The sequence below is a fragment of the Vigna unguiculata genome, chromosome 1 (assembly GCF_037176805.1).
Source record: "Vigna unguiculata cultivar grain cowpea cultivar isolate G323 ecotype 2 chromosome 1, ASM3717680v1, whole genome shotgun sequence".
Taxonomy (NCBI): Eukaryota; Viridiplantae; Streptophyta; class Magnoliopsida; order Fabales; family Fabaceae; genus Vigna; species Vigna unguiculata.
The window spans coordinates 32,198,618-32,226,417 of NC_140792.1; the positions used below are offsets into that span (position 1 = coordinate 32,198,618).

At 31.6% G+C, this 27,800-nt stretch overlaps 1 protein-coding gene across 2 annotated transcripts; it reads right to left on the reverse strand.

Annotated features, from left to right (window-relative positions):
• Positions 1 to 7,501: 7,501 nt before the first annotated feature.
• Positions 7,502 to 13,463, reverse strand: LOC114180918 (transcription factor TGA2.3-like). Of its 2 annotated transcripts, none has more exons than XM_028067227.2 (12): positions 13,306 to 13,463; positions 12,666 to 12,831; positions 11,927 to 12,030; positions 10,970 to 11,043; positions 10,671 to 10,862; positions 10,426 to 10,476; positions 10,286 to 10,345; positions 10,049 to 10,126; positions 9,862 to 9,913; positions 9,033 to 9,304; positions 8,527 to 8,775; positions 7,502 to 8,154 (listed from the first exon to the last, which is right to left on the reverse strand). In XM_028067227.2, the coding sequence occupies exons 2-12, from the start codon at positions 12,767 to 12,769 to the stop codon at positions 8,008 to 8,010; spliced, it is 1,383 nt and encodes a 460-aa protein (XP_027923028.2). In that variant the 5' UTR covers positions 12,770 to 12,831; positions 13,306 to 13,463; the 3' UTR covers positions 7,502 to 8,007. The 2 variants fall into 2 exon arrangements, with proteins under 2 accessions (XP_027923028.2, XP_027923016.2); XM_028067215.2 differs by having other exon boundaries at positions 10,671 to 10,868.
• Positions 13,464 to 27,800: the final 14,337 nt, after the last annotated feature.

Sequence of the window (27,800 nt, forward strand, 5' to 3'; positions counted from 1 at the left end):
CTAAATTTTGACAACTTTATCTTACAACCCTATATTTGTAGTAGGAATGCTAAGAAATGGGCTTTATACATCACGAATGTGAAACTATACATTAATGAGTGTTTTGATAGCGACTCGATGGGCGATGAGATGGAACAATAGATTCAACAAGAATAAATTTCACTGTGATAGATTCTGGTACCATGTTAAGAATTTTAAATCTAACACAATCTTATCAAACTAACTTATAAGGTGAGATTCGTATACATTTATATATTATAAATTGACTTGATCTTTAGTTAACATGAGATTTAAAAAAAATTGTATGTTAGTGGTATATTGTTCGTTATGGTAACTCATTTGGATTATATGAGTTTGATATGTGTATTACAATTACATTGAATACCGAATTTGTCTATTTGTTTGATACAAATTTAACATTTAGATAATTTAGTTTTCAAGGTGATTTATTAGGTTTTGAACATATTAATTGTTTGGAATAGTCAAATAGAGTTATACTCCTCGTAACATGAAACTATGCATTAAATAATTGTATATAGTCATTATAAACTTATTTAAATAGACAAAACACCAAATTATGGATTCTAAAGATATTTTTAAAAATTTGTTATTTTTCTATATCTTACCCAAGTGTTAAGTTGTCCCTCGAACAACGCTCAAATAAGGATTATTATTATTATTATTATTATTATTAATATTAATAAGTGCATAATATTATCACTTGAACACCCGGTCACTTACGTGATAATACTAATCACTCGAGCTATTATATTTCTCTCCAAATTCTTGCATAGCAATAAAAATCTCAAAAAACTATATTTTTGAGTAATTCTTCATTGTTTCGAAAGGTGGTTGTGACGTTTGGAATAAACTTTAATCCAACGTTTCCTCTGTAAAAGGGAAAATAAAAAAGAGCAGAGAAATTGGTCCCTGCACAAGCGTGTAGGGGTTTCATTCAAAAATATGAAATCAAAATCCAAAGTTTGTCTCTCTTATCTTTCTGACTGATATAATATGATATCACACCATGATTTAAGGATTAGGCCTCTCTAAAATAAGTTCCTAAGAAGATTTTCTCAGAATAAAAATTTAACTCTACATCCAAAAAACAAAGTGAGTTGGCCACCAACCAAAGAACCAATTATTCAATACTAATTTTGAAAACTTGTTTTTGTATGGAAAACAATTGCCATAGGAAAGAGAGAAAAAATATTAAAAAATATAACATTCCACATATCCTATAAAAATCACTTTAAAAACTCACATTTAAACTACGGATGAATATGAATGGTGGAATAATTAACCTTTTTTTTTTAACTTATGGAGCTAGTTTCGATTTAATTAAAATGATAAATATACTCATTTTCAAAATAATTGGAGAAATCCTAAAGTATTGAAATTATACATATTAATAGCTCCATATTAGTTGAAACATTGATAATTATCGTTTTCTCTATAAATAAACTTGGAACTAAATGTTCTAGTTGAGTTTCCAAATATTTTGATTTAAAACTTTAATAAAACATAAAAGGTATGCTAGAAGGTAAAAAGAGCTATATTTTTCTTACAGTGTATAAGTTTAGTTTTATATTTTAAAAAATAAGATATGAGTTAACTTATAAGTTAAGCAACCAGTGCGAGATAACCATTTTTTTTCAATAATATCTCTGCAGTATTTACTCAGAAGCAGATATCTCTGCCTTCTGAAAAATATAACCTAAATGATATTGGTTTTAGTGTTTATAGATTAAAACACATATACAAGATGCATAGGCGAGTTTTTTGGTTGTTTGCTTAGGATCGTGTGCATAAATTTACAGTATGTGTGTCAATTTTTGGTTGTTTGTTTAGGTAATCAATTATTTTTTTCTCAATTTTATTCTTATTTTTAAAATGTATCGTAATTTGGTTTTTTTCGCTAATACAATACTAACTGATGCGTCATATATCAATTTGTGGATTATTTATTTATTTATTTATAGTATAATTATTGATTTACTTTCATAATGTGTTGGTTAAGTTTACTTTGTTTTCTTATTATTAATTGGTTCAATTTAGTACCCTAATTATTTAAGAAGGTTCAATTTAGTTATCTCTGTTAAGTTGAAGTTAACATCGTGTTCTACAGGACAGTGTGTCAAACTGTGAAATTCTTTTTAATTTTTTTTTCTAAAAATTTATAAATTGTCACGTGTCAGGTTACTATGGTGCCATGTGGCAGTTTACAGTCGTGACACATGACATTGTTAATATATGTTTTCAATTTAGTCCTTTATTTAAATTTTTTGTTCAATTTATACCCTTATTTTTTAAACTATCCAATTTTATCATTTTCGATTTGAGACCAAATTAGTAAATAAGTTTAATTATAACTTATATATATATGTTAAAATATTTTTTTTTGAATTTATACATCAAATCACTACACCTAAATATTCAAATTATTTTATTTTTTACAAGTGTAAAAAATTACAAAGGTAAAAATGAAAAAAATAAAATAATTTGCATATCTAGGTAAACTGATTTGATGTATATATTAACAAAAATTATTGTAACATGTATATATAAGTTGTAATTAAGCTTATTTATTAATTTTGTCTCAATTTGGAGTGGACAAAAGTGGATCGTTTTAAAAAATAAGGATACTAAATTAAATAAAAAATTTTAATTGAAGACTAAATTAAAAACAACTATTAGCACTGTCACATGGCACGACGGTAATCTAACAAATGGCAGTTTATAAATTTTTAGAAAAAAATTAAAAATTTCATAGTTTGACACGTGTCCTGTACGGACACTTTATTGACTTCAACTTAATGGAGAGAACCAGATTGAACCCTCTAAAATAATTGGGGTAGTAAATTGTACCAACCAATAATAAGGGGACTAAATTTAACTAAACCACAAAATTAGGGGGACTAAATAAGTAATTGTACTTTTTTCTTTCAATATTTTTTAGATGTCTTCAAAAATAAAATTGTCACGTGTCAAATGAGGGGTTTTGTCATGTGGCAAAAGTAATGTAACATGACAATGGTAGTGTCACGTATAACTATTGGGGCAAATGTCATGTGAAAAATTTCAATTTAATCCCTATATTTGTTATTAAGTCTCAATTCAATCCCATTTTCTTTAAACGAGAGCAAATTCATCCCTCCTCAAAATGAGACCAAATTTAACTTTTATCACTATTGTGAAAAACCAGCACGACAAGTGCATCGGTCGCACGTAACAAGTAATATGTATTTTATTGTTCTCTCCCAAGGGACTTGTGCAACGCATGACAATTATTGCAATTCACGACCCAATTAGACACAAAGTTTACAAAACATTAATAAACTCTTTTTGTATTTTATCAAACAGTTGGTGTGCAATATGAAAATTAACATAGAGTATTTACAATTTGCCAATATTAGACTTCACTTCATTCTTATGCATCATCAAACATCTTAGTTCTATATTCAAGTCAAAATCAACTCACAAGATTACTCAAATCCTATTCCTAGAGCCTTAGAGCCTATGATCACTTATCAAGTTTCAATCCCTTGAATCCTCACAAGTGAAACATGCATTAGTCTCAAGAGTCTAAGATTACTAATGAACCAAGTTCTATTCCTAGATATAAGCATACATTAGGTATTCAATTTCAAGTCTAGATTCTAAAGATATTTCCCAACACCTCAAGAATCATAAATCAAGTATGGGAACAATCTACATCAAGCATGAAGCATGAAAATCAAACACTAACTTGAATCGAAAAAACATATACTTTAACAACACAATTTTACACAATAATTCAGATTTTTACATCTAATCTTAACAAATAGAAATGCTTTCCATGGTGGAGAACTTAGGGTCTTACAAAATTGAAGGATAGGGAAGAAATTGGAACCATAAAGTAGAAAGAATTCCTCTCCCAAGGTTCTTGAATACTGCTTCATGTTCCAATTGCGCCTCTCATTCGCATCTCCATCTCTAATTTCGTAGCCCATCATCATCTCCAACCCAAAAGGGGTAAAACCTCCATGGATGAAGAAGGAAACCCAAGAATGAGAAGGGAGAGTTTCCCAACACCGCTAATAACCTCCAAGAGTCTCTCCCTAGCACCCAAGGTGTTTCTATTCGTGAAAAAACTGAGGAATCCCCCAAAACTCTCATAGAAACATGATTAAATAATCATATTCGCGTATTATGATCGATATTCTCGCCCAACGACTTCATTCTCGCTCAGCGAGGTCTAAAATTGACGCTCTCAGACTTGTAACTCGTTGGGCGAGTCATATTTTCGCCCAACAACTAAAATACTATAGTTATGTGCTGTCATTTTAGCCAAGCGGGAAACTAGCTCGCCCAACGAGTTAGCCTGGCGCCCAATGGTTGTTTTTTGGCCTTCCGAGATTGGTCCAAGACAGTAAATACCTATAGGTGAGTTATTTCTGCATGTTTGCAGTACTGGGCACGATTCCAGTGCCTCCTGACATGGATATTTGTCTTAAAATCAATATTTCTTGTCCAATCATGCTTTCTTGAGTTCGAGCTTGCTTTCCTCCACCATAATTGCTTCTTATTGACTTATTTCACACACTCATAATAGAGATTAGAAATAAAACAACTAAAATACAAAAAATGCAAAAACATCATGAACTTGAGGATTAAACAAGATAAAAGCTATGGAGAAATTGATTTTATTCATAAAACTTAGCAACAATAAAAGGTAGAAAATAACGTTATCAATCACTACAAGAAAATCCTTAACTAGAAACAAATTTTAGAAACAAAAAACAACTAGTCACTATAGTAACCAATTTATATACCAATTCAAAAGCTGAAAATTATTGATTACTAAAATAGTTACTTTTATGAATAAAATATTATAATTGGTCATTAAATAATTAGAGACTAATTTAGAAACTAATTCATTTGGTAGTCAAAACCTTGGTAGCTAATCTTTAGTAACCAATTTCCTTTGGTAACTAATTTTAAAGACCAATTTAGTGACCAATTATAAGTTTTTATTCATAATAGTGACTATTTTAATAACCAATAATTTATAGTTTTGTAAATTGGTCATTATAGTTACTAACAATAATTGATCACTAAAATTGGTTACTATTTATGAGCTTTTTTGTAGTATATATAAATGTTATAATGATATTTTTATTAAAATTAATATTTTTAACAAGATTAAAATAAAAATTGGACTAAAGTGAGACAAAGTAATAAATAGAGGGTTTAAATTGAGATTTTTCACATGACACATGTTCTAATCGTGACATGTGGTATTGTCATTGTCACGCCACATTTTCTCAACCACGTGATAGGACTCCCTCATTTGACTTTGGCAATTTTATTTTAAAATTAAAAAAAATTAAACAAAAAATTATGAGTTAACACGTAACATTGTGTAAACAAAAATGACTGAATTGCAAAATATTTTTCAAAAATGATGATGAAATTTATACTAAAAAATGTGACCTAATTAACTCAAAATGTATGCATTTAGTCACTTATTTATCTATGTATTGCGAACATACAAATTTTATTTAATGTAATTAATTTCATTTCACTTTATGTTTAAAACAAAAAAAATAACAGGCCTCTATTAGATTCATTTTTATCTCTTCCTTCACACAATACAAATATGTTTTGTTATATTTAAAATTTTCCCAAATATCTTTTTAAACTCACAGAGATTCCATTCTATTAGTCTCTTCCAACTCATCTTCATTGACTTCATTTGTATATAATCATAACATGCTAGTCGTAGCTAGTTATTATTACACAACGTGAGTTCGAGCATATTGTGAAGTGTTAAAACCTAGTTTTTCGGAAAAGGTAAATTTGGTGATAATGAACAAATTAACAAAATCGAATTTGATTATGTACTCAGAGATACAAATTTAATGCTTGATTTGAACACTAACATTTGTTTACGTAAAAAACTTTAAAAAAAGGTTACGTTACTTTGAATGTTTCAGTACTACTTAATATTTTGCAATTAGTTTTCTTGGATTGTTATACTTTAATTGAACCTTCGAATTCTGGGGCTTTTCTTTCAATCAATTTAACAACTGATGAATCGCTAACGTGTTGACTTTAGAGCATTACAATTCTTATCAGACTCAGTTTTTCTTGTAGAAAAAAATGGTTAAAAGGAAAAAAAAGATGATGTAAATTTCTTCAGCAATTAGTTAATTATAAAATAAAGATTACATAGAAGGAAAAAAATTATTTGTATTTTTAGCTCTTCAGTTTATAACTGATTAAATTTGTTGTAAATATTTGCATATTTCAAAAGTAGAAAATTAGTTTCACATTATTTAATTTATAACTTTTAAAGAGTTGACATACTGAGGAATTGGAAAGTTTAAATAGCACTTTAAATTAGAGATATTAAAAAGTAAAGCATGCCAAACTCATCCTTACTAAGATAAGATAGAAAGAGAGAACAATGTAAACATAAATTAAATTTTGGCCATAAATACCTTTAATATTAAAGTGAATAATTGAAGTAAAAGAAAAAGTAGAAAATGAAAATGGAATAGAAACAATTATAAAAGATTCTTCCTAGATTTATAACTATTCTTAAATTTGTTGATCTCATTCTTGCATAATTTGAGTATTTCCTTCTTCTTCCACTTTCTCTACAAGGCCAGTTATCAACCTTTTCATTTGATGAAAAAAAAAAAAAAGTTCAATAAAATATTTATTATAGCATAATGGTTTTTGTATGAAATAGTATCAGAATCTGAGGAATTAACGGTTGAAATTGTATGATTTAATTGATTCTGAGGTGATGTTGAAGCATCATGAATAGCTTATATATTGGCTAAAGTGGCATTGTTTGGTAATCAATAAATATATTCCAAGATGCTATACTTTATAGCTAATCCAAAGAGAATCTTGTAGGGTTATAATAGTAAAATCATTGTTTTTTGAAAAACAATTCAATAAACTAGAACTACTACTATCAATATGATATTCTAAAATATACCATTTTTAAACATGTTATAACCTTAAAATTTTATTTATAAAAATATCAATAAACTTAATTAAATATAATTTGAAGCTATGTTTATTATACATGAAAAAGATAGATAAATGATGAAATATATATAAGAGTTAGTGGTAGTTGCTTAGTTGAGAAAAAAATATACAAAAGGAATATACAATATAAAATGTATTTCTATAAATTTTGTAGAAATTAAAGAAATACCTTAATTATAACGTACATGAAAACTTAGAACAGCTTATATATTTACACCTATGATTTAATAAAGTGGAAAACCTATTAGAATTTTCTAGATTTATATACTCCATAGAATCAAAGTACTAATGTCCATAAATATGCCTGAGACTAACCATCATTGTACTTGAACCCCACGTGAGACAACTTCGCATGAAAACTTGTAATTGTCCATAAATGTTATAGTTTCCAAAATGCATTTCCAAAAGAAACAACCACTTTTTCTCATGAAAGTGTATAAAATAGAGAAACAAGTGATGAAACAAATTGAGTTACTAGTTAGTAATGTCTTTCTAACAAATATAACAAGAGAGAACGTATATATACAAACATACATACACCCATGGAGCCATATGTGCAACCAACCACAAAACATTAAACAGGAAATGAAACTAAAGAGAGGAAACCCCCCTCAAACAAAAGCTGCTTTCTGAAATATAATGAACAACTATAACCTACAATACAGATACTATTTCTACATTTTCCCCTTCAACAACTTCTATCTATCATACACCTATATAATCAAATTATTGAGACTATTTTGAAAGCACAGAAAAGCTTAAAGAAAAATGTTGCACCACACCAGCAGTTGGCAGAGTAGAAAAATCATAGCATCTAATGTTTATAGCACCACAACTAGGCTTCTTCTACAGGATTTCATTGTCAAAAGACACCACCTTCCATGATTCAGTCATCAGTCTTCAAGAGGGTCATCTCATCAGACTTGAAAAAAAGACCACAAATGGAGCCTTCCCAATGCTTCACTCCCTTGGCCTGGCAAGCCACAGAGAACTCAGGGCTCGCAGCCGCGAAAAATAGTCGCTAATCGCGAGAAGAGCTCGAGCTGATTGCCTCGTCGTTAATATCCGAAGCATCTGTTGGAGTGTCTGCTGTCTCAGATTGTCAGCCTGGCAACATGAAGAAGATAAAATGAACTAATATGATTAGTATTTGATGAGTGAATCCGTCATGTTTGGTATAGTTTAGGTCCAGTTTAAATATTTCTTGATGTTAAGAAGTAGACTTTAAGCCTAACTCAACCTCGTAAAACTGACTTATAAGATGAGGTTTACACTCACTTATATACTTTAAGTTGGTCTTATTTCCGGTCGATGTAGGACTTCCAGCACTTAATGTGACCTTAAAAGACTATTATTTTTTTGAAATGAAGAAAGTACATAAATTAAACTCATTTAACTCTAAGCTTGAGACCTCTTTACAGTTCAAAAAGATAAAGATTTAACAGAACTAAACTGAAAAACACATGTAAGGTTGATTACCTGGCGAAGAAAACCCTCTAAAGTACCAAGCTTTCCCATGGCCATAGCCATTTGGCCCATGTAATTTGCCACATTTCCCGAGGAGCCCGATGAGTTGGGTGAACCATTAGCCAATGTCTCAGACAGTGATTGCTGTAATGCATCCATCCCTTGGGAAAGAGCATCTTCAGCTTGCTGGGATGACTGCTGCAAATTGTATATGCCCATCAACTGTTGCTCAGTTAGAGGCTCCAACTGACTCACAAGAAGCTGCAACAGTGTCAATCAAATCTTAGAAAGGCACAACATGATAAAGGTATATGAAACTTAAACTCAACACTGGAATCAATTATTGTCAAGATAAAACTGTTCAAAAATTGTTATTTATTCTACAATTGGAAAGTTTTTCCTACAATATCTATAGGCATATCTATTTTGATTCTTTTGTTGCAGTGAATGAAGTGAATATTCGAACTAGAAAAAAAAACATGTAATTACAGAACATGGATAAATGACAAACTTTTCACCTTGAGGAGTTCAGACGAGCGAGAGCCTCCAATCCACATGAAACACCTCTCAGCTGGAGTCTTCCACATTCCTGAGAGAATGTGGAAAACATCAGCTTTTGCTGCAATACCTTTCAGCCTGAAGATATCATCAAATTGAGCCATGAAATTATCAACGATTGTTCGAAGTTCAATATCTCCAGCATGGGAATTTATTGCAGCCCTTAGCTCATTTGTTTGCCTGTTATGCTCTTCTAGCCATCGCGCGTACTCTACGTCAAACGCCATAGCACCTGTGCAACGAGTTGATTAAATTGATTTAGGATTTGAAACAAAAAACACAAATTTTGGCAAAACCCTGCCGTGACATCCTTGCTACTGAGTACCATGTTGTTAAGAGTTCAAAATCAGTGGACTTGGCTTTAGGTGTGATGCAATTAACCAAGGCAAATAACACCGAGTTCTATGGTGTACAGAAGAATTCAGCACTTCATTGCACAGAAATGGTGCAAGAAACAATCAAATAGTCGATGTTCATCAATGAACAATGAGAACCATCATAAGTGTATCCAACAAACAATGGTTTGCATCATGAAAAGGAATCATATCACAGAAAACTTTGTGGAGAACTTAAGTAAAAGATAGATATTCTGGTGTATAGCAAATCCATGTTGGTTAGCGACAGAAACTCGAAATCAGCTTTCTGCCAAATTGCCAATGCAAAAATTTACATGTAAACAAATTTCAGGATGCACATATTCTTAATTGAATGTCAAACTACAACTACGCAAAAAAAGAAGATAATTTAATCAAACAAAATTTTCCAAGATTGTACAAGATGTTTAAATACCATTTCCACTCATTGACTGGGCCTGATCTCCAGTGCTTGAAATAAATATTCCCTGGAAAAGATTAAGAACCCAATTGAAACACCTTATATAGTAACAGAATCCAATTATGAAAGCTGACAAAAAAGGGGACTTCAAATGGTAGGTACCAAAATTTTAGAGGACAGAATAAAATACAAGTAACCGAACCTGCTGGCGGGCTCGCTGGAGCTCCTGCTCAAGTTGGGTCAGTTTCAGCCTACTGCTCTCTAATTGTTGCACATATGCCTGAAGGAATAGAAAGAATAATTTCAAAAAGAAGTGAAGAAATGTATATACTAACATATGACAAATTGTTGGGTCTCAATAATATGGCACATTGAACAACTAACCAAATCATAACAATAATTTTACAAGTTCATGTATAATTAACCGAAAATGTCTTACCTTTTTCCTCAGTCGGCTTTTCCTGGCAGCCTCACGATTTTGAGCAAGCCGTCTTAAGGTCTGAATGAAAAATAATAAAGAAAAATTAGCACATAATAACCAAAGACTTATCCTATTTGAACAAGATTACTGCATACAACCTTTTGATCCGATTTATCTTTAGATCTATCGCTGGATTCACCCCTTTCAGGCTGCCAAACAACAATGAAGCACCATATTTTAGAGTACAAATAAGTATGCTTATATATGTATGGTAAAAAAATTGGAATCATAATAATTCTAAATGTCATAATTCTTGGGGGCATATCCAAATGTCATTAAATGGATGAATAAAGTAAATCCAAGATGCAGAATAAACTATATTACACACAACCAAAATAAGTACCAGTTGATTTTTTTCTTCCGTGTCATCTGTTGAAGTATCGGTCCTGGGGCTAGCATCGGCCATGTTGGTCTCTCCCCAATTCTCACGATGACCAGATGTTGAGGCAAGATTTGGTTGTGTGTCTTTCTGTAATGCCAATGTCTGAGACCCAGCAATAGCAGCAGAGAGATTTATATCCGATGTTACAATTGACTGCACCTTACATGTAAGAGAAGAGTATGAAATAAAGGAATTCACAGTAATTTGTAACGTGTTGATTCTTAGAAGGATGTAAGCACATATAGAGGACAAGAATGTACCTTATTTAAAGCTCCAAATTGAATATCAGCACCTAGAGCTTGGCTATTTGATTTCATTTGACTAAACACTGGATCTGAAAGACAGTATAAAAAACAAAAAGGGCAAATAGAGGTTTGATAAGGCACGAAAAGAAAGATGACAATTCAATATGATGCATTTCCATTAATATTTTAAAACTGACACACACACACACACAAGTTTTCTGAGGCAAATCAAACACAACTCTGGTTTAGTGTCCAGCTATTTTACTCCAACCACAATCCTACATCTTGTAATTGGTTTTGAAGGACCATAGTTGAGGAAACACATTTCTTCTGGAAAATTTAGCAAATAAAGATTTTAAGGTAGAAATAACGTGAAGGTTCATGTTAACGACTAAGGGAGTGAAAACCATACAAGAAAATATGAATTTACGATATAAAATATACATCACAATCAGGCACAGAAATGGGACAAACGAATTCTACACCATGGTGAATTCACAAAGCTGTGCTTAGTTAAATAAAATTCTACACCATTAACAGACTATCTCCACAAGATACCAAAAAAAAAAAAACTGATATCCTTACTTAAAAGGTAGCTTAAGGGAGAACTGAAAAGAATATCATATTATTCTTTAGTTGGTATACAACAATCTAATTTGGCACAAAAGCCAAACAAATGAATCCTGAGCACTAACCAATAAGTGCATGCAGCATCTTTCATAGAAATAAAGATATTACCCCCAAGAGGTAGAACATATAGAATGGAACACTTATGTTAGGAGCAAGTCACAAACAAGTGAAATCACTTGAAAAGGATATTATTGTGCCTAGATAAATAATGGCAAGTACAACAATGCAAGCAATGGGATTATGGGACAAGATATTAAATTAACAAAACAGCGAGTCACAGCAACCATAAACACCAACAAAAATGGAATCCAACAATTATAGATCAAAACATGAGCAACATACTTCTGCTAAGGTTAATGGTATCCTCGACACGAAATCCAAGAGACTGCTCTAGGGTTCCAAATTCAGAAATGCGGGAAGGATGAACATTAGTTGCTTCTATGCCCCTGAAACCAAAATCATGATAACACGTAAAAGAAGTATCTGAATGCATAGCCAATCATCTAAGCCGGACTGAGAAAGCCATGGAGTCATTGTCAAAGTACATGTTTCCAAGCTAAAGAAAAGTCATACTTGGATGCTCAAGATCTAATAACAAATACATGAGAAAATTCAAAAACAAAAAGTCATAGTAAACTTTTAAGAAAACATGAAGCCACCAAGAACGGAAAATAAGACCCTACAGTACAGGGTTGTATAGTTTCAACTTCCTAGAATTATATAGAAGAAACTACGAGGGATGAATGAATCAGCATAATGAAGTGAACAGGAGAATTTGTCTCCACTATAGAATAAAGAATCTCCCATAAACAGATACATTAAATATTAAATCATTTTCATTATTTCCCTGTCCTCTGCAACCAATAAGGCCTAAATGTCACCAGCAACACATCACAGTTCCTCAACAACATGAACAGTTACATAAGAGTTACACTAAACTAGGAAACATAGACACCATATAAATAACCTACCCACATGAGAATTATAGAACAAAACAAACTTGATCCCAGGAAACTATAATAAGACCAATAAAGAACAAAAATAAACATTAAGAAACATAAGGGTCCTCTGGAAAATTTACATGGAACTCGAAGAAGGCAATGGAGGAGCGTAGCTTGGCATCCCGTTCACAACCTTGTTGGTGTCCTTACTGGTAACGTTTACCGTTCTACTTCTGCTACCCATCAATAACCATGCTCAGCACAACGACCATCATATCTCTCCACAAACCTTAACCCCAAAAGACCCTGAACCCATTTCACAAGGCACACACGACTTTAGTCAAACCCACCTAAAGGGAAGAAGAGAAACTGGAACACACAATCTTCAACAAGAAAACCACAATTTAACAAGCTTCTCAAAGGTAAAATTCTAAACAAACTAAATTTGTTTGAGCTCAAGAAACAGGAATCATGACAAAACAGTCACAAATTCGGTGTCATAACATTGGAACCAAAAGAAGAGTTGGAAGAACAGAAAGGAAAAATAGCAGTGAGACAGCATCACTCTCCGTACGCCCTTTCGAAACAAAGACAAAATTTTGGAACTCAAAACCAAAGCCTCTGCAGCATCAAAATAACCCCCCAAAAATACTAATTTTGAAAATGAAAACAAAAAGGCCCACCTTCTAAAAACAAAGCTCAAATATATAAACTTGCAAAAGGGAAACACCCCAAATTTGATATCAAAAAGAGTAAAATAAAAAAGTGATCTTGAGCAACCTGGTCGCATGAAAATCGAAAATAAATGAACTTTCCACAGATTTAAGCAACACCCAGAAGAAGAACCGATGGAATAATAGCCCTGCAAACCCTAACGAATGACAAGTTGACGATAAATACCAAGACTTTTTGACTTTTTTGATTGAAGGAGTGGCACTTTAATATTTTATTATTATAATATAATGATGTTACACAGTACAATTTCATCTCTAACCCTGGCAAATTTTTATATCTTTTTTTAATAATTTATTCGGTGATTGTTGCTTATGATTGAAAACAAATTTTATGTTTTTATTACCACACCACACACTCAAAGAGGAGCATCATGTGTCATCAAGTTGATCTTTTTGGTGTAATTATAAATATTTTATGTATGGAGGGTGGAAAGAGAGAGAGAGTGGAAGAAGCGTGACGTTCAGACCATTCCATTTTCTTGCATACGTCCTTTTCGTCTGAAACTCTAGTCCATTTGATCAAAGAAAATAACTTGCCTTTTTAAATTCTTCAAATTTCAGTTAACTTTACCGCTTTTTGTTTTTTGTTTGCATCCTTCTTTTTACCCCTCTGCTCGTATTTTCATCGCCATACCACTACTGCTACACTTTTCACCTCATCATTCTTTTTCAACCAATATTAATAAGGATCTATTTCATTTTTACTTTCTTTTTAAATGCAATTAAAAAAGGAATTCCTTTTAATATAACCTTTCAGATATTTATATTTTCTATTCAAAATTTAATATATTGTTGAGAAATTTAAAGGAGACCACTGTGATGAAGTACCATAGCTGATTATTTCAATACACACTACATCTTGGTACTTTTCTTTTCAAATAATGATTCAATTTTTGTCAATAATATATTCAGAAACAACTATTTAAAATTACATCTCGGTACTTTTCTTTTAAATACAAAAATAGTGTTGTAGTTACAGTTCTTCACGAATGACTTGTCACACATTAATTAGAGGAATTGTTCACAATCTACTTCACTGTTATAAAGCTCAATTGGTTTGTAAGAATAAGTACCAATCTTGAAAGTGATTGAGTGTTATATTAAGTAGAAAATTATTATGCGAATTCTAGTGAAGTCATTAATTAACTAAAAAGAGAAATTGATTTTTTTTTTTGAATTACATTCAATATTTAATGTCTAAAATGCATAAAGATGGAGCTAATGGATTAAAATATGAAAAATGTTAACATAGTTTTCAGTAAAAGTAATAAAACAAGTCACTAAAGAGGTTAAAAAAAGGTAGAACAACAATATCTTATTTGGGATCAATTAACCTTATCAATTTTTAAAAAAAAAAATATTCATGTACCAAAAAAAAAGTTAATCTTTGTGAAATTTATTTGTCTTACTTAGACTAAAATTGTGTGAACAAATCATTACTAAAATATGACATTAAACTAATAGAGGAAATAGATAAGATTATTATGATTTTAGCATACTCATTATATTATACCGTTTCTAATTGCAACTGAAAAGTTTCTCATCTTGATATCTAATTGATTTTTGGTCAAAAAATTCAAAAGTACTTGTAAAGTTTCATAGAATAACAAACCATTAAAGATATTGATTAGGTGGAGAAGTTTAGCCTCATGAAAGATAATTATGTAGTGATGTTGAACTAGTTCCACAACCTATATACAATGTAAATATTGATACTCATAATGATAAACAACATGATTACAAATATAAGATGTACAATCCTATTGATGAAAATGACCAAGAAAATATCAAGACAAACAAGGAAAAACCAAAATGTTATACAAAGGCTTGGAGAGCACAACAAATAAAAATGGTTGCACACAATGAAGGATGAGATGAAATCCTTACATGATAATCATATTTTTGAACTAGTGAAAATATCTATGGGAGAAAGGTTTTTGGTAAAAGAGATGGTTATATGGAATGAAGTATGAGAGTAATTATATGTCTTCTAAATACAAAGTTAGATAAGTAATGAGAGAATTATGTCAAAAAGAATGCCGGCTTTAGTGAAAATTATTAACTTGTTATGAAAATGTCATTCACTAGAATCATGTTTAAGTTTAATTTCTACTTTTGATTTGTAGATAGAGTAATTATATTTATATTTATATATCATCTATAAATAATTTTAGATATTATTTTAACTACTTCGGTTTATTCCACATTAATTAATTTTTTTATATTTAATGATAGTTTTATGATTCATTTATTGTATGATATTAAATGATAATTATATTTTTTTTTGGATTATACTATTATTATGTGTTTGTTTTTAATAAATGAAATAAAGATTTTTTTAATTAAAAAAACTAATTTATGTATAAAAATTCTAATTCGATACTTTCAAATTTTGTTATCTAAGTTATGTCACTGCTTGCAACAGTCAACTCATAACTCATATTGATAATATAATACTATATATATATATATATTATAATTTAAAACTATAAATAAAATAAATATAATTAACATATTATTATTTGTAGTAGTTAAATGAGTATTTTTATTTACTTTTACTAAGTATAAAATGTCACCTAAAAACAAAAATGCAAGACAAGAAGAAAAATCTTAAACGGAGTAATTGAAGGTCACAGTATAGATCTAAAAAAAGTCAACCACATTTTGAAATCATGGTGAAATAAATAGCTAAAATAAAGTGAAAACATGTATAGACTTTTCACTTTTCAGATTTTGCAATAACTCATCAGTACAGTTCTCAGCTTTACACCAACAATACTACCCTCTACACTCCACATTCCACGTGAGTTAATATTTAAGACAATAATATTATAACTACTAAATTTTGATAATTTTTTTTATAATTTAAGATAATATATTTTAAATGAATTTAAAATATTGAAAAGTAAAAAATTATTTAAAAGATGATAACTTAATTATAAAAATAAATTGTCAAAATTGTTATGTATAATTTTTTTATTATTTATTATTACATAAAAATTGGTATTAATTTATACCTCTCTTTTGATCTCATAAATTTGGATGCTATACCAACATCACTCCTTTGGCTTTTTCATTTGGCGTGTTAGATCAGTAGCTTTTGCCACCACACCCAAACTTTAGTCATTACACATACTAAATTATAAAAGGGGCTGCTCAAGGTTTCATTACGCTTTTTAAATTCAAAAAAATACTTTGTTTTTTCTGTACTATTATAATGTTCCAAATTGGTAGGTGGAATGAGTTTATTGTTTTAGAGATTATAATTTTTGATTGATTTTTTTTTTGTAGTCAATAAATATGAAAATTAAGTGGTTTAGATTGATTGTGGATTTGTTCCCCTAAAATACAATTGGTCAATTTTTTTTAAGTTGTTTTCATCTTGGTGAACATTGGTGCAATGATGGTGTTCTTTCTTTGAAGTACACCATTTGTTTATCCTTTGTGTTCTTCATGCTACGATATCAATATAATAAAAACCAAATTCCTAACATTTACGCACATAAAAAGTGATAGTAAATTTATTTATATATATAGAAAATAACATAAAGGTTATTTACTCTTATGAAACCAATTAAATCATATAATAATTTAACACTTTCAATTGATGTGATTTACTTTCTTAAAAGTTTCATTGATGCAATGCAATTTACTTCTTAAAGTTTTCATTAGTATATACTAAGCTCAATCATATCACATTTTAAATATTGGATTGTCATGATTTACTTTCTTAAAGTTTCTATCAATAACAATAATAACAGCATCTAAGCTTTATCTTAAATGGGAACACCACGAAGAAGCCATGCAAATATCAATATTATTCAATCAAAACCAGCTTCCCCTTTTCAAAACATTTGAATTTCTTTTCAAACTTGCAAATTGTTGAGAATATATATATAATCTAAGAATTTTATTTCACTTTTTTTTCTTACTTTAAGTGACTCATATTATTATGCTGTGTATTATTTTTAAGTTTGTAAACTTTTGTTATAATAATTTAGAACGAGTCTCATAAAATTCCGATTTCATAATTTTTGTTTATATTTCAATTTTTTAAAATTACACATTTTTCACTTTAGGACTTAGCATTTCATAGAGAATTAAAATCTTAAATTTAAAATTCTTGCAAAAATTTACTTTATAATATCTGGATTTTATAATTAACAATAGTTAAAGATTATCTAACACAGAAAAGGGGAAAAGTGTGTGCATAATGATTGACCTGCCTGCCTCGTGTGAACGGTGAAGGTCCCAAGTAATAATAGGAATATAGTATTATTGGTCAGATTGTTAGTTTGAAAATGAGTTCGGAAAATTAATTCAAATAAATTATTTTTATTAATTAGGATCAGTTGAAATCTTTTATATTTCATCATAATTCTAATCAGACAATTTCAATTAAAAACGAATGAGCTCTGTTTTCATAAATACAAATTTTTTCAACATCTACCATTTATATTTAAAACAGATAATGTTATCCAAAAGTACGTGAGTGACTTGTTTTTTATTAAAAATAGTAAACAAGATACATTCATTCTCATTTGATTTAACTATAAATCTAATATTCTATATTCTAATATAAAAAAAAACTATATTCACGTTTTGCTTATTCAAATACAAACAAAATTTAACTATCTAATTTCATGTTAGTATTTAAATAAGAAATATTTCCAATTGATAATTTTTTAAAAGATCTGTAAAAAGTACTGAACAAATTAACTATAGTATGAAATTATATTTTTTATATCTAAGTTTGGAGGTACTACCTCAATTTATTATTATTAGATTTTATTATGATCTTATCGGATTAAAAATTTAAACCAATTGATTGAATTTGAATTACTAGATCTATTCGTATATATTAGTTATAAATATTTAAAAGGCTAAATGTTTTTTTAATGCTTATTTATATTTCAGCATGTTTACGATTTAGTATATTAAATTTTGGAAAGTAATTACAATTTTTAGATATTCATTTTTGAATCATTTTAATTCAACAAGAACATCATAATTCATAAAATAGAATTAACTAACACATGTTAACTTATTTAACGTTATATTAAAATAGACTAAAATAAACGGTTTTTAAAACAAAATACTGGATTGAGGATTTTAAAATTTAATGCACCAAAATATGAAAAAAAGCATAAAAATAAATGTAAAATAATCTTCAAGTTATTAAAGAATTCACCAATTTTAATTGAAGAATAACGTGAACAATTATATAAAATTATATTGAGTTTTGTTCATGGTTATATGAAATGGTCCCTCGCAAACTACACTCTTCCATGCACGTTGAATCATTGTTAACATTGCAAACAGTGGCATTTCCGTGATTTGAGGCAATAAGAGGGGCCTTTGTGTTGCCATTGGAAACAGTGAATCAGAAATGAATCCGAGGCACTCTTTGTTCCTTTCTCCACCGCGCGCCGCCTCCTTTGAAGGACACCAAGTTTCGCTCGTCTTTTGAAATGACAATTTTACCCTTCTATGACAAAGTCAAAGAGGTAACTTTGACTCAAAGAAAAATCAAATGTAATTAATTAACCACCCACCTGCTACTATCAGCTTCTTTTATTTTTTTTAATTTTTGTTTATCTATTTATTTGTTTGTTATGTGGGTTATGATGTTATGATATTTTAATTTGTATGAGGTTTATATGTTTATGTGTCTGACATATTATTTTATATCTGATAATTTAAATATTTTATTAATATTTATTAATAAAGTATCTAATATTATAAATTATATATTCAATTTTAATTTAAATTCACATAAAAATAATCATATATTTTACATATTTTTAAAATAAATTATATATTTTTAATATGTATATATTACATTTAAAATTAATATATCGACGTATTTGATCGTATTATATCTTATACATCTATGTATTATATTTGTATTTGTTTATCATATATGTTATTCATATATGTTATTATATGTTATTGATAAGACCTAAAATTATGTTTTAATTCTATTTAATTTTATGCATGTTCTATTTTAAAATAATTTAAACATATATTTAGTTTATATAATAGAAAAATGAAGAAAAAGAAAAAGTATTATATTTTTTATTCTTCCAGAAACAACAGGAACAAATAGAGTATCTTTTTAACACTTATTGATTGTGTTCTTACTTTATTCCCAATGGATCAAACAACTCTCTTTCCTTTTTTCTGTTTTTTGGTTACAACCTTAACGTTGGAGGACAATCACAGCAGTCACATGCTTAGTGATGAACATAATTATTATAGGATAGTTACGAAGATAAACACTCATTAGTGGATCTTTAAATGATGTAGTATAATTTAATTTATTTTAGTACGTGCCATTAATAGTTTTCCAAATTATTATGTATAATTATTACAACTCCCTTTCCGTTAATAAAAAAATTAGGGTATATTAACTTTTATTATTAAAATATTGCTTAAAAATAATTAATACATATCAAATTTTATAAAAATTTATAGTTAATTGGGATATTAAATAAACTTTAACCTAACAATCATTAATAAAATTTTATTTTATTTAAAAAATAAAAATATCCATAAATATTATAAAGTTGTGTTAAAAAAATTTATTTAATGCACATCAATTAAAAAGTTAAAAATAATTAAGTTCTAAATAATTATATTTTAATGTTACTAAAAATTAAAATATAATTAAATGTAAAAAAAATTAAATTAAAAAGAAAAACCAACAAAAAATAGTGTTAAACATCTAAAAGGTAAAAAAAAATTAAAATATGAATTTTAGAGACTTATTTGAGTTTCATTTATTTGACTTTTCAATAATTTTTTTTCAATATCCATGTTAACTTAACAAAATATCTTGTATTAAAGAAATAAATAATATTTTAATATCTGAAATTATAAATTATAAAGTCATAAAGTTAATCATATAAAAAAATAATTATCTAAACTTTTAAGTGTAACACGGGAAACATTTACTTTTTTTTTAAATTTCATGGTGTTTATTTCGTTTAGAGAGATATTGTTTAAAAATTTCAAAGGTGTTTTTATCTTTATAAAACTTGTTATGAAAATTTATATTATTTTAGTTAGTTAATTATTTTAATTTTCAATAATGAAAAAATTATGAATCAAAGATAATAAATTATACTTTAACCAGTGTCACAAGGTACTAGTTAATATTCTTCGAAAAAGTTATATTTTTTTCTTTTTCAAATGTAAAACTTTAATTCTAAGGTAAACTTTAAACGAATAAAAAAACTATAAATAAAGTATATAATGTTTATTCCTTTATCATTTATAATTTTATTTATATAATATTTAATTTTTTAAACCTTTCATGAGTTTAAAAATACAATTTTAATTTTATTGTTTTTTCGTATCACAATGTTGAAGAAGTATTGAGATATAAATAAAAGTGAACCGATCCATAGTATTATGAGAGTAAGTGGTTCGACTCTTATTAAAGTTTGTATTGTTTTCTTTGTGTGGTTTGTGAATTAGAAATCTCATTGGTGTATAGTTCGACACTTGGATGATTTACTAGTGAGATTTAGTCGTAGGCATGTTACCTAGAGAAATTTAATGTTAATATGTAATGAATAAAATTGTTGTTTAAATGTGTGAATAATAATAATGTCATTCTATTGTGTTAGATTTGGAAGCTAATATGTATAACTTTGCATGTGTTTTTTGAAATAATGAAAAGGACATGTATTGTTAAAACTCACGGTGGAGATTAGAATATAAGTGATGATTTTTGAAAGATTTGTGAATGACGAATTTAAAATTTTAAGTCAGTAAGAATAATTATAAATTATTTAGATCTCAATTTAACAATTTTTAAAAATATTAAATGATTAATGAAATTTAATGTAATTAAATTATATGACAATTTGACGAAATATTTGAAGACTGTTTTATTATAGAATTGATTTCTCATTCAATAAAATAAGATAAATATTAAGGTTAATTTTCGAAAACATGGTATTATATTTTATTTTAATACAAAAGTAAAAAAGATAACGCAGCTTTTTTAGTTATAAAATCGATATATATATATATATATATATATATATATATATATATATATATATATATATATATATATATAAATAAAAGAATGAAAACTTTATATACTCTAGTGTCCCATTGAGACTATCGACACGACTTTTAAAAGATATAAAATAAAATTTTCATGAAAAAAATAATGCTAATATTTAAAAAAAACAGTACTTAATAGAATTAGGGTGATAACGTGGATTTGACACGTAAAAAAAGTGCGAAATAGGTTGAGATATTGAGTTCATTGGTTCACAAAAGTTAGACCTGCATAACTCATAGTTTGTGTGGGTTGGCCCGCGACTCGCAAAGATCGACTTGGGACCCACATAAAAAAAACTTACATTTGTGTATATTGATTAATTTTCTTCTGGATTTTTGCATAAACATTCAAAAAATTTGTATGAGTGTAAAAGATAAGTGTTATGTATTTTTTAATGCGCTAAAATTTGAAGAATATATCGTGTATATCAAAGTACGAATATGAATATGATGAAAATGTTCAATTATCAATTTATCATCAAACTCTCCAAAATCTTTGCTTAATTTTTGTGAGCTTGTTAAAATTTCCCAATTTGTTGAATATTGAAAGTTTTATCATAATTAAAAAAAATGGACCGTTTCATGGGCCTTTGGGCCAAAACTTATGCGAGACTGACCTGACTTTTATAGTCAGTGCGGGACAGGCCAACACAACCCGCATTTTGCAGACTAAGTGTGGGACAAACCTAAACAGACCCGACAGATTCACATTGCCACCCATAAATGGAGCATTCCATTTTTCTTCTTCTTAAAATTTATAATTAACATAAATTATATAACTTAAAATAGGAATGAAGTTTTATTTTAAATTATATAATTTGTGTTAATTATTTATTTTAAGAAGTAAGGAAAAAAAATAGTATTACATTTGGTATTGTAATGGCCAGACGCACCCGAGTGTCACCCGACCAATGGGCCTAAGTAAATCGGCCCAAATAAGTATCGAGCGACCCACTCCCTGAACATTAATAGTCAAACCATAACGGCAGGACCCCCAAAAACTCAGGAACGTACCGCCATGTTTGGTAATCTCCCACGATGCGGAGCTAACTCGATTAGAGGGCGTAGTTATAGGCGCATAAAGACAAGACGGTATAAGAGGGTACGAGAGGGGAGAAAATAGTGATACTTTTTTTTAGTGGCTCTTGCTGTATTATTCTCGGCTTCCTATCGGAACAAGTACGGCAAGAACATTTTGGCGCCCATCATGGGGCTAGGTAAAAGAGATTCCCAAACCCCAAATAACCTAAGATACAATGGTCCAAAGTCCAGAGCAAGGGTCTGACCATCAGACAAATCATACACAAGATGCTCCTCCGGAGCCAACTACCAGGGAGCTTTTGCAACAAATAATGGAATTGAGACGGGAGAACGAGCTCATTTGACAAAGAGCCGAAGAGGCCCATCGACGCGCGAAAGAAGCTAATGCTGACAACCTAGCAGCGCGATGGGAGGCAGCAGAAACCAGAAGACAAATGGATGAGACGATCCGAGGACAGGACGTTTTCCAGCGTGCAAATGGCGATCTCCTGAGGCGCATGCAAACAAGGGATGAGTAAGAAAGGGGCAGGCGGGCAGAGCTCGTTATGCCAGAAGAAGGTTACCCACTCTCAGTCGCCATCATGGCCGAGATTGTCCCTCAACATTTCATCATCCCAAAGATCCCCTCTTTCACGGGGAACTCAGACCCTGAAGCACACCTTAAAGCGTTTAACACACAAATGCTGGTCTCAGGAGGTAGTGACGCGGTGCGATGTAAGGTTTTTGTTGGCACGTTGGCAGGCACGACTTTGAAATGGTTTGACAGCTTGCCTCGTTCATCAATTTCCTCATTCGCTATGTTCGCCCGAACATTCATGGAAAGATTCGCAGCCAATAAAAGCAAGCTACCTAAAATGGCCGACCTTTTCGACGTAAAGAAAAATTCTGACGAGACGCTAAGGGAATACTTAAACTGTTTTTGTGATGCGTGTACCAGCATTTCGAGCCCAAACGAGGAGATCTTAGTAGACGCTTTCGTAAAAGGTTTGCGTGCTAACACATTTAGCGAGTCCCTTGTCAGGATCCTGACTTTGTCTTTGTCTGAAATCCGATCTCGAGCCACCACACATATAGAGGCTGAAGACGTAATGAGGCAGAAATGTCGACAGGAGAAACGTGCAAACGGCGATGACAAGACGCGTGATGTTCGACGCACCAACGATGCCCCTTTTTTCAAAAGAACGGACAAGAGGTACTCGCCTTATGTTGCTAGTGCCTCCATCTCCAAATTTAGCCGAGGGGCGGGATCTAATAAACGGAATTCCACAAGGACCGGGGGTCAAGCGGAAGCTCTGGCAAATAAAGACATCGCTGCAGCGCAACTGGTAGCATCTGCTGGTGTGCCAGAGGTGTTAAAGGTCAGGTTGGGGGTTCGATTCCCACTGGCAACAACCCACCCAGTATGAATGGACGGAGAAGGGTGAGGGGTTGGGGTGCATTGGGCTGTAGTAACCTGACAGCCTCTGGGCCCGGTATGAATGGACGAAGAAGGGTAGCCAGGGATGTTACAGTACCCCTAATGAAAAGCATTGTCATCTATAATGTTCTAGGCCTTATAGCATCTCACATGTGCATTCATCCCCTAGTCATATAGACCATCCCAAGCATGCTCAAACAAAATATAAGCAGCAACACTCTAACAATTTTAAGCACATGATCTTATGCACCAATGCAATTTAATATTAACACCCATGCCTTCACCAAACCAATTCTCCACATGTGACTAACCCAAAGGAACATTCAAATTGATAGAGACTTACCACATAACCCAATTATGCTTCATTAGAAGTCACTTGAACTAATCAAGGGCTTATTCATGTATTTTACAAACTCCAAAATCAGCAATATTAAGTAATGTATATTTCTAGCTACTAACCTCCAAATCCAATCTCCACCGTTCAAAGTGAAGAACCACATGTTATGGACCCCCTGTCAAATTTTCACCAAAATCGGACGGTTAACGAATTAGGAAATGCAGTTTTACGAAAACTGCGCGAACTAGAAAAATTGGTGGTGCCTAGCGCCCAGAATCAGAAAACTAGCGCCCGGCGGGACTAAACCACCGCCCGACGGTTACTGTTGCGCGAAAAGTACGAAAAATAGCATTTTTCGTGAATAGAACACCACGCCTCTTTGGTATAGCGCATGGCGGCCAAATGGGTGCCGTCAGGGGGTTCCTGCACCTGCGAACCTTATGTCTTGCACATCATTACGATTTTAATCCATTGCTCAACCCCATCGCATGCGAATCTCGTCCCAAATGCATTCTTTCAATCATTCCCTACAAATTTTCCTTTAAAATTACAGCCCTAATTCGTCTATCAGCAAAATTCTCAATCTTCCCAACCTTAACACTGTTTCATTCGAATTAACTATCCATAACATGAATTTCGACGTCAATTCAACATCAAACCATCCTTCAATGAATAACCCTGGTTTTCCCATGATCAAAATCGCCCAAAGACCCCAAAATCGTCAGAATCGAACCAAAATGGTTCATGTCGCCTGGCGGAAATTCATCACCACCAGGCAGTTCAAACAGAAAGCAGAACTGGTGCACAGATAACGCGTAGCCGGTGTATCGCCAGGCGGTTCTTCTTCCAAAACCCAAAATTCACACAGAAAAGATAAGTCGCCTGACGGCCAATCATCACCCGCCAGACGATTTCTGGAAAAATTCCAGAAACGCAAATTTCATACAATTTAGACAGTTCAAATACACCCATTCAACATACAGTTCATGCAATTATACAATATACAATAAGGTACGATTTTCCAGATCCCCTAACCTGGTCTCCTTTGCTTAATTTGAATGTGAGATTCTTCTTCTTGGCCAAAAAATGTCTTCCCTTAGTGCTCCCGCATTCCAGCTTCAAATAGACTCTTAATTCTCTCAACACACTCTCAAATTCGCTCTCCTCTCACTATGTAACAATGGCAACCTTGCAAACCTTTCTTCTAACCTAAAATTGGCTTTTTAAGGGTGCCTTAACGCTAGGTTAATTACCAAAACGCAAATTTGGTTTAATGATGCTTGTAAATACCATTCAAGAACCATTATGGATGATTCTCCAGCCTCCCTTGGCTGCCATTCAGCTAGGGTTTTTCCTTGCCCTTTCACCTTCATGCCAAAGGAATTTTGGCAAAAAGAAAGTTTAATTTAGGTTAACCAAGGTTCGAAGCCATCCCATTCCAATGTCAAATCAATGCATAACCATTTCACCAATTCATGTTTCATGATGATTAATATAATTCTATGATTATATTATCACTTAACATGATTAAGCATATTACTAAAAATACCAATAATTAAATAACACACAATTGACATACTTAGGACTCAAACCCAAGTCCTATCACATAATCAAAGTACTCTCAACCACATGAGCTAGTACTTTTCCACATCACATCAATCACTATTAAATGACATAAAGGCTTCCACAACCCGCATTTATTAATTAATTAAATTTCACGGGTCTTACACTAGCTATCTCCATTTTCGCAGCGGAAATCTCTTTCTCTCTCCTCTCCTCAGTTAGGCCCATTTGATTCAATTTTTTGCACAAAGCGATGGTGGACACCTTCGCCTTATGAAGAAAGGCACATATGTCTTCTTGAACGGAGAAGGGATCTTGATTCAGCAAGCACTGTAGATCGCCTTCAAAAACATTGTGCGCTAAGGAATGCGACACGTGTTGGTAGGATGAATCCTAAAAACTTTGGCCACCACTGCTTGACCCCTCGAGATGTAGCGGTCTGATGGATGACGTTGTCTGCTCGGGTCGGGTTTGGGACGACGTTGCTAATGCCTCAGAGGCCGCTCGGGTCATTGATCCTCTCCTACGGCGTTTCAACCCTGTCTCGAACACAGTCTCTTCATCGTCTGAAGGAATCTGCAGAGCCTCGGTTACTCTAGTCGAGGCCTCCCCGGTAACTGGTCGGGGAAGAAGGGGTGCACGGATGCTCTTCAGGCGCCTCGCCAGATCCTGCTTAGACATACCCATTCTCGACTCTGTAGGAGTATAACAAAAGTTAGGAAGCACAATGACAAGCAAACACAAAAAAGTCAATTATCCGAAAACAAACTGATGTAAAGCTTGAGGTTAACTGGCTAGTATTCATAGCTCAATACTTGTTTTGTTTCAAAGATAGTTTTCAACTGCTCCAACAGCAAGCAATGCTCCCGTTCTTGTGGTTCGAGATCTCTGAGTTGTCTCGCCCCGACAAGGTTCGGATTCTGAGTCCAGTATAAAGGGAAACCCTCAAGTAAGTCGGGTTTTTTGGGCGACGCTTGAATTTTCATAAAAGAACCTTTAACGTTTTTGTAAGATGACTGGAACAGAGTTAGGAGACCCCTACCCCCCACACTGCTCAAGGACGACCACACCTTTTTTGTTGATTTCTTCATCTCAAAGAAGTAAAGAAAGACATTTGCACTCGGAACCACCCCAAAATGCGTACAAAGGATATGGAAGGCTCGGATGAAAGCCCAACTGTTAGGGTGGAGTTGTGCAGGGGATACGTTCAACTCGGTTAGTAAAGTTTTTTCAAAAGAGTTCAAGGGTAGCCTTAGACCGACCTTAGAAAATAAAGTAGAGTAGAAAAAACAGAAGTGCCCCGCAGCCAAATCAGCCTCAATATCAGCACATACGGGCTCATCTAATCCGCAACGAACCACAGTAGCGTTCGCCTCATTACTCTGACATAATCTCTGCCCCTGACGAAACCGATCTATCACTGGATCGGAGGTAAAACTTGACATCTCTCGGCGAAGTTCTAAAGACGCCCAAGGATATAACTCGTCATAGGTCGTCATCAGCTCACCCAAACTCTAACCAAGCACTCCAACCTAGGGATCCCCTCACACAGCCAGAAACAACCGGAAAACCACTCAGAAAAACTGCTCAGGAAGACAAAAACTGGAAAACCGCCCACTAGGGCAAAGAAATAGCCCTTAGAACGAGCAAAATGCTGCTTAAACTAACGACGTTGTGGTTAAAGTAAGCATTTTTTCATTAGTTAACCTACATTACTCATCCAAAACCTCAATCAGGAGTTATCACGCAAAAACCTCGAAACTCAGTTTTTTAGCAAAATCAGAGGATCATACTACAAGTGGAAATGCTTGGAATCGAAGGAAGTAAGGATGAAAATGAAGTACCTGGAGAAAAACAGAGCAGACACTACACTGATAAAGAAGGGCATAGCGGCGTGAGCGGCGACAGAAGAAGCGGAAGAGGAAGAGCGTAAGAAAAGGAGGAGAAAATGAGGAGACACGGTCATAAAATGTCATCATTTGGGAGGGAAACCTAAGTTTTTAGCAGTTGAAACCTTCTAGAACATGGACCACGTGGCATTCACCTATTAGCCCTAAGGAGAAATAACGGAAGTAACTGGGACTCACGCGCACAGGGAGAG

What these genes read in the sequence shown, in the direction of transcription:
- LOC114180918 (XM_028067215.2), bottom strand. Translation starts at nt 12,769, where the DNA reads ATGGGTAGCAGAAGTAGAACGGTAAACGTTACCAGTAAGGACACCAAC. An exon ending in TACCATTAACCTTAGCAGAA is followed by an intron (nt 11,044 to 11,926) that starts GTATGTTGCTCA and finishes ACTGTCTTTCAG; the next exon opens with ATCCAGTGTTTAGTCAAATG. An exon ending in AAAGCCGACTGAGGAAAAAG is followed by an intron (nt 10,127 to 10,285) that starts GTAAGACATTTT and finishes CTATTCCTTCAG; the next exon opens with GCATATGTGCAACAATTAGA.